This window comes from Rhopalosiphum padi, chromosome 4 (assembly GCF_020882245.1).
Source record: "Rhopalosiphum padi isolate XX-2018 chromosome 4, ASM2088224v1, whole genome shotgun sequence".
Lineage (NCBI taxonomy): Eukaryota > Metazoa > Arthropoda > Insecta > Hemiptera > Aphididae > Rhopalosiphum > Rhopalosiphum padi.
In genome coordinates, this window is record NC_083600.1 from 39,176,895 (window position 1) to 39,190,859 (window position 13,965).

At 27.5% G+C, this 13,965-nt stretch overlaps 1 protein-coding gene across 1 annotated transcript; it reads left to right on the plus strand.

Moving 5' to 3' along the window:
* The first annotated feature begins 1,816 nt into the window (after window positions 1-1,816).
* Window positions 1,817-5,906, plus strand: LOC132929534 (m7GpppN-mRNA hydrolase). The gene is made up of 7 exons (XM_060994929.1): window positions 1,817-2,404; window positions 2,482-2,638; window positions 4,076-4,294; window positions 4,363-4,622; window positions 4,714-4,996; window positions 5,062-5,202; window positions 5,261-5,906. The coding sequence occupies exons 1-7, from the start codon at window positions 2,313-2,315 to the stop codon at window positions 5,441-5,443; spliced, it is 1,335 nt and encodes a 444-aa protein (XP_060850912.1). The 5' UTR covers window positions 1,817-2,312; the 3' UTR covers window positions 5,444-5,906.
* Window positions 5,907-13,965: the final 8,059 nt, after the last annotated feature.

The window sequence follows — 13,965 nt, forward strand, 5'->3', positions numbered from 1 at the left end:
TAAAAATAAATAATAAAACGGCTTTGAATAACTTGAAGGAAGACTTGCAATCGATATATTATCGAAGTGCGAGACCAAGATATTTGACATGGTTCAGTGCAGTGACGTATATTCGGGGGGGGGAGTCCAGTGGTACTAGACCCCCCCAAAACCTCTCTCTCAAAAAAAACTAAAATTCTTACATATTTGCAGAACCCGATTTATGTAGGCACGCGCGGACATATTTTTTTCCTGTTAACAAAATATTATATAAAATATAGTTTAAAATTCGTTACGCAACATATGTTCCTTCAGCATGGTTTTAAGTAATAAGTATAGAAACTATACATTTATAATAATACAATCATATATTTTGTTCAACTTCCTCCAAAAACTGCATAAGGATGTAACTATTACAAGATATCATAGTTTATAGTATATAAACTATTATTCATATATTATAGTTTATCATAGATTAATTATGTATAAACCACGAACTATGATTATTTATTATATTGATAATCATAGTTCGTGGTATAAACTGAGGACCCCCCCCCAGAAAAATTTGAAAATACGCCACTGGTTCAGTGTAATATTTAGAACTGAATTTTGTGTGTGTGTGAGGGGGGGTTAAAAAAAGATATTTTAAAATATATGCTATAAATAAATTCATAAATTCTAAAAAAATCGGGGGGGGGGGGTGATCCCCTCCACCCGTTAGTACGCCATTGACATGGTTGCAAGTGGAAATGTGGAATAGGGGAATTGTTCAAGGTGATCGGCGGGCAGACTTGTGGTCATAGGGGATAGTGAAAAGGTAATATGCGATGACTTAGTTTCGTTGATTTTAATTCCCCATGTATTGAACACTAAGAGTCTAAGACATAAGAGCGTTTAGGTGGGTTTGGATTTGTTGACTGGACAATGATAGGGTCAACACTTAAGGCAAGTATGGCCAGCAAGAACTTCATGGTGGGGCTTGATACTTTGAAACCAAAGTTTGGTATTGATTTTGACTGAACGTTCCGTTTTCAAGGAATGACTTTAAGAGTAGATAGTAAGGGGCTGGAAATATTTTTTAAGATGACGCTACACCCGCATGTATTGTCTCTGTCTTACTAACGTACATCATAGCAAATTTGCGTTCAGCAGAACATATTTTGTGATTTTAGCTTTAATATTAGAGTAAATTTACCTATAATCAAATTTAAAGTTAAGAATATTATCTAGTCAATGTCATATGGTTTTATTGATATTATTATTATTTTAAAGTGAGTTATGAACTTTTTTAAATTGTAAATGTTACATTTTACATATAGGCATATATCTATAACTCACTTTAAAATTATAATATCAATAAAACCATAAGATTTTGTGGCTAATCAATTAGGCAGCAAATAATAATGCATAAATGCCTCCAAATAGAACTCGTTTGATCGTTTATTCGTTTATGGTATTTTCCAGTACATGGTAACCGATGAACGGATGAACTCGCGAGGGTCGTGGATGTGCATGTCATAGAATAGAATAATATTATCAGTGTCATACCCCTGTCCTATACATGTAAGAAATGAGAAATGAGAATGTGAAATTGTCAATTGTGAGAAGCTAGAGGCGAGAAATGAGAATTTAAACGCCCCAACTTTCCAAGTCAAACTACTCAAACTATTAAATTATGAGTAATGAGTATTTGAACGGGCCTCGATTAGTGAACAACTAATTCAGTGTGACCGCTGTGTGGGAATAATCATGGATTAAAATTATATTGAGAATCAGCTGTTCGCTTTCTCTTTTTACTTGATGCTGATCGTGACGTCAAGAAATTGCGTCGCAACTAGCAAGCTACAGCAGGCCGTCTGAACTCTTGAGTGCACAACAATAACAAGCGACCGAGCGATTGGCTCCGTCTTCTTCCTGTTGAGAAAATTTTTGATCTTAAATGGCCGTGTCGACCGACTTGTGTTTAAAACGTACCGATACCAATGAACATAACGTACACGCGGGGACTTAGTGATTGGAGAGACAGTATTAGCTGAAGCATTTAGTCATGTAACTATTAATTATAATTTAAATTATATTATAATATTAAACCAGTGTGATATTAATGTTACGACACATTTTGTTAATTTTTTAAAAAGACAAGTGCGTATTTTCGTTTTTTTTAAATATTAAAACCGTTTTGCATTGTGTTTACAAATAAACGTGTTTGTTATTCGATAAGTGCTCGTGTAGCCGTATATATATTTATATATATTTGTATTTATTCGTTGAACCTATATAAGATATAACTGATATACTATATAGTGGTATTCATATCCGTTTATCCGACAAATATGATCATCGAAATGAAGCCAGTTACCGTAAAAAAAGGAGACCAGATGAAACAGAATAAGTTGACTAAGGAAATTCTTGATGACCTTAGCTGGTTCGTATTAATAACATTTAAACTATATTTCTGTTAACATCATATTTATTTTTCTTGTTTTTATTATTGTTTTTCAGTCGGTTTATAATCAATGTTCCTGAGGTAGAACGACAAAATTTGATACGGATTTGTTTCCAAATCGAACTGGCCCATTGGTTTTACATCGATTTTTATTGTGATGAACATAATTTAAAACCATATGGTATCAATCAATTTGCACAACATATGTTTCGGGTAAAAATTTACATCATTTAAATTAAAGTATACATTTTCTAGGACTGGAATATTTCATATGCTATGTTTTCTTTATGCTTGAATAAACTATTTAAAGCCAAGTATAAATTATGAAATAATAATTTTAATTAATGTACATAGTAACCTACTATGATTATGAACGATCATTTATTATTTATACCCATAGGTATAACTAGGGGGTGGAATTCAGCCCCCCTAGAATTTTTGGGCAAATGTACATGCTTATAAACTTATTAGTATTACCTTTATTTTTGCCTACAATATTAACCAATATAATGTTTCATATAAACAAATTGTCAGTAGTAAACATCAATTGAAACAATATATAATTTACTATAAAACATTTTTAGGAATCTAGTCGCCCCCTAATTTAAAGGATTAGTTAAGCCTACGTTTATACCTATAAATATTATTTTAGTTCTATCAATTTAATTTACCAAATTAAACTATTTGTTTATAAATGGTAAAATAATTATGAATATAGATACTTTTATTATTTGCAAGTAAGTAATTGTCTATGATTTCAAAAATAGATTCTAATATGTATGACATATAAAATTTAGGTTATATTGATGATTTTGATATTGAACGAAAAGATAATTTTTCCTTTTAACTATAAAATATAATGAATGTGTCTTACAAAAATAGTAAAAATATCATTAAATTCTTATGAAATTCCCATTATTTTTATAACACATTTTTAATCAGTATATGACCCATATATATATATAATATTAGGAACAAATATTATCTTTAATATCTTCACATAAATGAGATTAAAATCCTTCTTTAATGATTACAATCTAAAATCTATAAATGATTGTTAAATTGTTGAAAGGAATATTGAATATTTCAATTAAGTGGCTGATAACAATGTATTACATTTTATAGTTTGTGATGGATGGGTTATGAGTTATTAATGTATTACTTATTACAGATAAGTATCTTACAATTAAATGAGATTGAATTTAAAAATAATTTTTCTTTGCATAGTTAGTCATTAATTTAGATTAACAATTGTTTTTTTATGCTAGTTTTTAAAAATAAAATATTTTATTACTGTGCAGTTATTTTTAAATTTTATTTATCATAATATTATTGTTTTATATATTAAACCTTCCAGTGTTAAATTTTATTTTCTAGAAAAAAAAATGTATTAATAAATAATCTAAGTTGTCAGAAAATGAAAATTAGTTTTGAATTAAATTTATTTTAAATAAACTGATTTGGCTGTTAATTTTTTATATACATTTTTTATTTTTTCGACAACATTTACATATTTTATTTAATATTAGAAAAAAACACCTAAAAGTTCATTATTAAAATAAAACTGATTTTATATAAATATTAAAAATTAAAAAAAATTAAATATAGGTCTTAAAGTTAACTCAATTTTCAATTTTTTTTTGTTTTCAGCATATACCATTTTTGAGAAGTCGTGAATCCCAGGTTTTGGATGTGCTTAAAGAATGGCGTGAATATAAAAGATCAGTACCAACATATGGTGCTATTCTACTAAATGAAGATATGACTCAAGTATTGTTGGTCCAAAGTTATTGGACCAAAACATCATGGGGATTTCCAAAAGGCAAAGTGAACCAAGACGAAGATCCATTAAACTGTGCAGTTAGAGAAGTAAAAATAATAAATAAATAAAAAAAAAAAAAATTCTTAGCAATAATTAATAAATATAACATTTAAAGGTTTATGAAGAAATTGGTTACGATATTGGCAGTGTGATTAACAAGGATGATTACATTGAAACTGTGTTGAATGATCAGATAAATAGATTATATATTGTGCCTGGAGTCAGCATGAAAACAAAATTTTCACCTCAAACACGGAATGAAATTGGATCAATTGAGTGGTTTGCATTAGATAAATTACCATCTAATCGTAGAGATCATATAGCTGCCAAGAGTTTAAATAAACATTCCTTTTACATGGTGTTACCATTCATCAGGTAATAATTGAATTTAAATTTATTGGAAATTGTTTTGTTTTAGTAACTTTAAATCATTTAAACAATAACTATTTCATTACTCATTAAATAGACAATTGAAGACTTGGGTGGTTAAAAAAAGGATAAAAGGAAAGCAAAATGTCAAGCCACCCAAAAATTCTAAACAACCTTCCAAGAATTCTAAATTGCCTTCAAAGAGTTCTAAAACGCTGGCTGAAAATCCTAAGATGGTGGCGCAAAAGAGTTCTAAATCATTATCTGAGAACCTTAAATCGGTGCCTGTGAATCCTAAATTGCCACCCAATACCTTAGAGTTAATTGATCCCGCCATCATTTTTACTCCGGATAGAAAAAAAGAAAATACAAGTTTCCTTGTAAGTATAAATTCTTATCAACTGTAAAAAATTAATTTTGCTCTAAACAAAAAAATATTTTATAGACTTCTCAGACTCAAGAATTTTTTGCTATGTTCCCGGAACGATACAGTTCACCAAAATCTCCGATTATAGTGCCCCAACCAAGTACACCTATACAACAATCTCCTTCTCCTTCAACTACAGCTGAACCTAATGCTATTTCGGTTAGTGTACATTATAATTATAGCTATTTGTACAATAAATAATAAACATTAATTTTAGGAAGCCAAACTTAAAGAATTCTTCGCCATGTTCCCTCAATGTTTGGACGTCTCCAAATCCCCAGTTGCGCAAAAAGATACTGTTGCTCCTGTTCAGGTGACCGAAAATAAAAGCAGAATCAAGAAAACAAGTCCTTGGCCGGAGTTTAAATTTAACACAGCTGAAATAATGAAATATTTTTAAATACCTTTGACTTCAACTCCCTCACCCCACCTATCATCAATTGAAACATTATTGCTATTGGCAAGTTTTTAACAAAACAACATTTTTATTTTAAATTCATTAATTTTTTTTCTCTTTATCATTTCATTCAATAGTTTTTCTCAGTAAAACTAATAACATTATTTTCTTTTCTTTTCTATTTCTCAAAGTAAATATTATAAAATGATATTTATTTATACAATAGTATATAATAGCAGGTATAACTCATACAATTGCATGGTTATATAAAATATATTTTTTGTTTATTTAAGTATTATTTGAAATCCTTTCATTATTGACCAACTATTTTGTTTTGTATTCTCTTTCTGTAAACGTTAAATTCAAACAATTTTTAAATGTACTTCTTGATTTATTGTCACTACATAATTATTATTTTTTGATAAATTTGTTGTGAATCCAATAAACCAATTCACTTTTTCCCGTATTATGTTTAACTTATTGAGTAAAAAATTAGATTTTAAATAGCTCATTGCTATTATTTGGCTGAATATAAATCAGCCATATCATTGATTTAATTTGCATATAGATAATTAAACGTAGATTTCAATATTGCTCATAACATTAGTCAATAACATTAAGCTTGAATTTAAACTTCGTACAACCTGTTATATAAATGTATATTTTTTTGATGTGCATTAGGGCCTTTTATATTTTATTTTAAGTTGGCAGATAAAAATCAAGAGATCATTTTAATAATAGAGTTAAGTCTTATTTATCATTCGAGGAATTTTGGCTTTTAAACAATGATTATGTTTTCTTAAATACTGGTATGTCTGATATTTTATATAGAAGAATATGGGATGATAAAAATAATTTTGTAGGGATTTTAATCTATAACATTTTTACTATTATTAATATTGAAGGGGTATATCTGCTGTAATAATGCACTCCATTGAGTATTTTAAATATATGCCACCTTAAAATAAATTAAATATTTTATGATGAATATTAAATTGAGATTTGATGAGTGAAATTATTGACGTTTGATGGGTAGTTAAGAGTGTTATGATCGTTATTAGATATTTTTAAAACAGCATGAACTACTTTGTAGCCGTCAAAAAATACTTTTCTTTATTTGCAAAATATCATATAATAATAATCGTATTCATCGAGAATCCTGTATACTATCATATGACTTGAAATGTATAAAAATATATTTCCAATTAAAAGTATGAAGGACAAAGGATATATGTACTGCCAGAGGCGTAGCCAGGATTTTTATATGGTAGGGGAGGCTAAATACTTTTAACTTGAGTTATTGAAAATCAAAAACAACAACAAAACTAAAATACTGATAACATATTAACGTTGATTTGCCGTTAATGTATTTACTATTTTAAATAACTAAAATTTGTAAGACAATTCCATATTTAAATTTAAATATTTCAAAACAATAGAAAAAATACGGCCAATGTGAGGGATATAGCCCCTCCCCCTTGGCTATGCAGCTGTGTACTGCAGAAGGTCATTATTAAAACAAAAAGTTTATTTTGTTAATACCCTCCTGCGGTGAGTCTAACTTGCATTTGATTGTAAAATATTTATAATGGTATTTAATTACATTTCATTATGTTTTTGAATTATTTAAGCATCATAATAAAATACTTTTAGCGGAGCTATAGGACAAGATACAAAATAATATAATTATATATCATCTGATACTCAGTGCCGTAACTACCGCAGGTTAGGTTAGGATGGACCTTAAAAATGTATGTATCAGCTGTATCAGGGCCTCAGATTTTACTATACATAATAAACAAACAGTTGTAAAATGAATATAAGAATGTAATAATTTTGAATTTCTTATTTCATAGTATAGGTTTCATTATATTAGCGTAACAAGTAGAAGAAACTATTATTTAATAGGTACATGGTATTCTAGGATTTAAGTAATAATTCATATATAACTGAAGATAATCTTCAAATTACGATATTTTTACCACTCATAGATACAGCAATTGTCAAACTTAAAGAAATAAGGTTCTCAGGGTTTTTCGAAGTAACAACAAATAACAAATTTAATTTTCTAATACCTAACTAGAAATATTTTAAAATATAGTGAAACATGATAATTTTGTATAGGCAACTTATGACTCAACTATTTTATAAAAGTGACATAAGTATACAGATACAAGTATACAACTAGACAAATGTTATGTATTAAAAAAATATTTAAGGATTCTCTCAAAACAATGCATAGCATAAAAAATCTTTTCAATGTTTATTAGACAAAGACGCGTAGCTTCTATTTACAAAGATTTTATATTTAAAGAAAAAAAACTAATTAAAATCAAAAATGTCAAATGTCTATAAACAGTTCAAAAAAAAGTTAAAATACTTTGAAAATTACCTACACTAATATGTAATGTGTATAAAAATATTTTGAAATAATTTTCAAGTAGATACCTATCTATACACCTAGGTACTGTTATTTATTCTAAATTACTGCAAAATAAAAGATCGATATTTTACACAAAGCTTGGTAAAAATTTGCTAAATGTGTTTTTGATTTTATTTAATTGTTGTCACCAATGTTTTCATTTTCTCAGATTTCCGTTTTAACCCCAAAAAATATAAAGGCACACATGCATAGAATTTACATCTAAGACACGTTAACATGTAATGTTTATTAGCAATACTGTTTGTATTGTTTGAATAAATATTTATTTTTGAAAAATACCACGTCAGTTTCTAACTATGTTTCTATTAATACCTAGGTAATCACCATTACTTTATTTTTATTATTTATTTAATTCGCATATGGTGTACACATTTAGTATTCACTATACAGTTAGCATAGAAATAAATTAATAAAGTATCTAAGTATCAAACAATAATATTTAATACATTTTGTAATAATTTAATATTAACATTAATATAAAATTTAATTCATTTTAACCTATAAAGAGATATAAATTCTACTGTAATACATTTTTATTTTTTATTTACAATAAATTTAAACCCAAAATAACTAAATTAATGAATACATTACCTACACAATGTATTATCATAGGCAGTCTTGTTAAAAATTCTTTTTGAAGTAGATATTAATAAATAATAATATTATATTATTATTATGTGATGTACTCGTACCTACTGGCTACCTCAGTCAACGGAAAAGCATGATATATTTTGAAACGTTATTCAAACTACATTTAAAGCTTTCTTGATATCTCTTAAAAACAACTGTATTAATTTTTTCGTTAAAATCGGTTGAGTATCTTTCTAGGTAGGTACCTACTTATGTAAGCTACAAATGTACATCCATTTTTATATACCTACTAATTACTATTAAGTATAGATTATATAAAACTATAAAAGCCAGAAAAGCCTCTTTTATTTTTGTACCCAATGGAAAATACATTTATAACCAAAAAAATATTTGATTTGCACGAGCCAAAACGAAATTGCTGTGTGAATAACCTTTTATTAATCTACATAATATAGAGGCGGGCATATGCGCAATTTGAGGGAGTTTTGGGTGTGCTTAGCACCCCCAATTCTTAAATTAGCACCAGAAAATTGTTTTATGTTAATTTAGATTTTAATAGTAACAGGTATCCATAACCTTAAGATAACATTTAAAAAAAAAGATAGTGGAGCTTCAGCGCCTTCAGTTTTTTCATTGAAATTGCGCCCCTATATAGAGGTTAGGCTTTAGGTTTATGGGTTAAAACAAGATATAAACACTTCTCGAATCTCGAGGAACATTTGTGTGAGGTTTGGTACAAATTGATTCTGTGATGGTTTCCAAATCTATAAGGTCCATCCCAATATCCCATTCCTTTGAACTTTAATTTCTGTATATTTATCGTATGCTCGTACGACGTACTGTACCTATACGAGACACGAGTCGTACATTGATCTCAAAAAATATAATTATATTTTAAATATTTTAATACTAATTATTACTTTATAAACAAAACATTAATTTTTTATTTTAAAAATTAATTATGATTAAATAAATATAACATTAATGTTAGGCTTATTTTCTTAATAATTAGGGAACGGATTTAAATGTAAACTGCATTTTTTTCTGAATATCTGAAAACGTTGCTTTCCAATAAGCACAAAGTTAATTTCATACATCAATGAATTAAAAATGTAACTTTAATTTTGCATTTTTTACATTTTTAAGACTAACTTTTTAGAGAATTTATTAACATTTTTATTGTTTTTAAGTCATTTTTATAAAGGAATTGATAAAATTTAATAATAATTAGGCTGCAACTTGTTATACATTATACAGTGCTATTATAAAACAAGGTAAAAGTATTACGTATAACGAATGTATCTATCTAAATTGTATACCTATTCATTTTAATAGATTATTATAAACTTATAACTAATAAAACTAAGTTACTTCTTAATATTTTATGTACTTCTCAAGTGCATATATTTGTTTAGTCAACAGCACATTATATATTTTCTAGTTTTCTACTGCACAAGAAGTGTCCTACTGCATCTTACAATAAAGCCTGTTTACTATAGGTAATTAATAATTACATTTATCTATTTATATATGAGCGCGTTAAGACCATATTGTCAACATTCACTACGATTTTTGGCAAATGTTAACACTCAACATACACCGGTGGCGATGACCGGTGACTGTCAACATTCGCCTATTGCGGTCATACACCTTAAAATATACAATTATTAGTCTAAGCAGTAAGCATGCCGATAATCTATAGTCTATGTACGTATAGGTAGGTGAATAGTATATTAGTTGGGGTCGTTGAGCAAAAATGTAGTTATATATTTTATGATAATATATTATAGTATTGGAATACTGCGGTATTGTATTGGTGAAAATTAATCCACGGAAAAGATATTAAGACATCATGCTTTAATAATAGCCTATATATATATATATATGATATATTAATGTATTAAAAAAAAAATTAACGGCAGGTCGACAGATGCATATTGTTGCGACCGGTATGTAATTGCTTTTAAAATAACAACTGAACAATCAGAAGAAGGTATACAAATCTACTGTTCTCGTATTTTAGTTTTATTAATTTTAGTTAGTCGCTAAAAAGTCATAAAAGAGGTTATACTGTGATCAAATTGTAACTCTTTACTGAAAAAATGACTCCGACGTTATACAAGACTAAACTCATACTTGTAGTGCTGTGCATCGGATTGACATTGATCCATTATTCGTCACAAGGCAAAGGGGGTAATATTTATCATTTTTATATTTCCCATATTAATTGTATTAAGACAAAAAATTAATATAATCGTTTACTCAGAAATCTTATATAATAGCAATCATCTATGATCATGAAAAATATATTACATCGCTGATGTATTGGCTTATTGCTCACTCTATTTTAATTTATTGTATATAGTATTCAGTGTCAGATTACGAAGCAAATGATATCTGATAATTTTTTTACTAGTAGGATTAAGAATAAATCTTGCCAGGGAAAACATACATTCAACGGGTGCTAAAGAGCACAAGCTGGTATTATATCGAATATATAATTTTTTTATTGTATAATAATATTGGTAAGGTTATTTAAAGATTTATTTTTATCATTAAAAAAACTAACTACTTCCAAGTCAACTTTTTTAATGGTTTTAACAATTGCAAATGGCTAATAGGCTGAACAATAATTTCGTACAAGTTGTAGGCTACAGCTTACAGGAAATCACACGTAACTACTCAATTGTATTTGTATTCGCAAAGTAAATATTCATTATGATAGTAAAAGTCCGAATTGTCGGTAATTTGATATTAATTAATACTGCAATTAAATTGGTGGTAGGTATTTATAAATTTAAATTTACCGCGTCTTTTACACATATTATACCAGACAATTTCTATTACGATGCATGTGTCTTATGCATTATATTTTTTTTTTATGTATTTGAGACAATTTAACATACCTAAGCAATTAAAATACAAAATTATATTTTTAGAGAAAAAAGATGGAAATCGTGTAATTGATTTAATGGCCAGGGCGTTGCCGTGTTTATTTGGTAGTGTATTTTTGATTACAAGTATAATTTATTTTTAACAAAATATTAATTTATAATTTTAATGCACATTTTTAGAAGAAGTATCAGTCGAAGAAGGTAGTGACAAAGGTGTTGTAACGGTATAGTATTATAATATGTATATAGATTTTTTCAAAATATTAATCAATAACTATAATATATTTTTAGGTAGTGTCAACAAAACCTAAAAAGAAAACCAATAAAAGTAGGTACAATTCATCTAAATAATATAATATCTATTTACCTAAAATATTAATCTATTATTTTTTATATATTTTTATTATTTTAGAGAATGTCTCGAAAGTCTCATCGTTATCAACATCAGAAAACATATAGATTAATGTAGAAATTGTAGAAAATTTAATGTATGGAGTCCTAATTTAAAATATAATTTAGAGCTACACAATTTGTTAATACATTTAATACAATCTATTATTGATTTAACTGTATATTAGATTATCAATGCTACATGCGTAATTATGAATTAAATTATCCATATTATTGTGAATTTAAATGTATTTTTGCTTAAAAAATAAAATAATTTATTAATAATCATCAAAATATTGTTATTCTTGTTGAGTAGGTACCTATTATTATATCGCTGTTCGTCATATGATTTATAAGTATTATAACCTATACATGGCTACATGTATCTAGTATCTACGTTAAGGTAGGAATCACCATTACAGATATTGGCTATTCAGTACGTTAAGTCTTAAGTACCTAACCAATATTTACTTAAAACCACCTAACGTCCACTCCCTTAAACCCAAATAATATGTACCATTTGTACCTAAATGATAATAGAAAATATAAGTGTACTAAGAAAATTATTTTTTATAGACATTTTAAGTTCCAATTTGGACGTAATTACTTATTTAAACATTTTAAACGATAAATAACGATATGTTAATTATTTTATTATAATTTAAAAACATTATTCGTGGGAATTTAAACTTGCATGTATTTTATGTTATTTATGAATGTAGCAATAACAGTTTTTTATTTATTTTAAAATATGTCTATTTAGTATTTATATATATGCACTTACTATGAATCTATTTTTAATGTTTTACGATATTTACAAGCATACCTATGTTGTTAAATGTTATGTTATAATGTAATATATAAACGTGAAAGTAACTTCATCTGTCTGTAACGCTTAAACCGCTGAACCAATTTTGATAGCATTTGGTACAGAGATAAATTAGACCTCGGAGATGGACATTTAAGCTACCTCTTTTGTCGCGAAAGAAGGGGTCGAAATAGAAGACGAAAGTTCGTAATCACGCGTTGTACATTTTAAAACAGTAGTTATAATCGTACCTAGGTATATAAAATCTTAAACCTTTAATCTTTATAATAACTAATAAATAATAATATATGATATATTCTTTGAATTTGTTTGACTGTTAAAAGATAAACTAACAAATTATGTCACACGTGCAGGAGGAGGATGTTGTAGAGTATCTTTCGGTTCACAAATGTCATGGACACTGAACGCAAAACGTTGTATCTTATAGTTTCTCAACTCTTCAGAATGATCGGGACTCAGGAGTGTCTTCCCATAAGTTGAGACTGAAAGCTGGTATTCCGCGGTTCCGGTCCTGTTAATGCGAAATTTTTGACGCACCAAGGCTATACAATGGTGCACGGCTACAAAGCCGTGGCTATAGCCATTTTGTAGGGTTTATTTTTTTGAACATTTCATTCTCATTAATCTCATGATTTTTAATATTTTTTCTAGTTTAGAGAAAAATTGTGAATTATTTAATAGGTATCATATATCAGGGGTTCCTAAACTTTTTTCCGTGGTACCTTTTTTAGACCAAATTCAGCCGCCGTGCCCTTCGGTGAATTCCATGCAAGACAAAACAAAAGAATACTCATTATTGATAACAACAAATTATTTATTATGAGCCGTAAACCGTGGTGCACAGCTGCCATATACAAGTGCTAGTTATTAAATATGTGGCCCGCGGGCTCGTACCCGTAATATAATACAATTATGTTCTTAAAACTAAAAAAAAATATTTTTTTTTTTTATTTATTTGAAAACAATTTATATTTACAATTTGTATTTAAGTTATACAATAAGTAAATTTGATGGTTTATTTAGAATGGCGGGAAGGGGAAGTCGCCCATTAGCGGCACCCCGAAGAAAATAAATATATCTATTAAAAAAAATATTAAAAATTAAATGTTGAAACATCAAAATTTTCAAAATTTAACTTTATAAAATGGCTATCTTCCGATTTTTTTAACTTTATTTATTATTACCAAAGCAACTACATAAAATTAAAATTTGAAATACTTTTAGTCCATATCTCTGTGAATTATTATAGTACAAGCATAATTAAATTATTAATATTTAACCACTTTTGTATGAATCAAACAATATTTTTTTGTGTATAGTACCTACCTAACACAAGTTAATTTACAGGGAAATTAAATTCAAACACATCATTTGATGA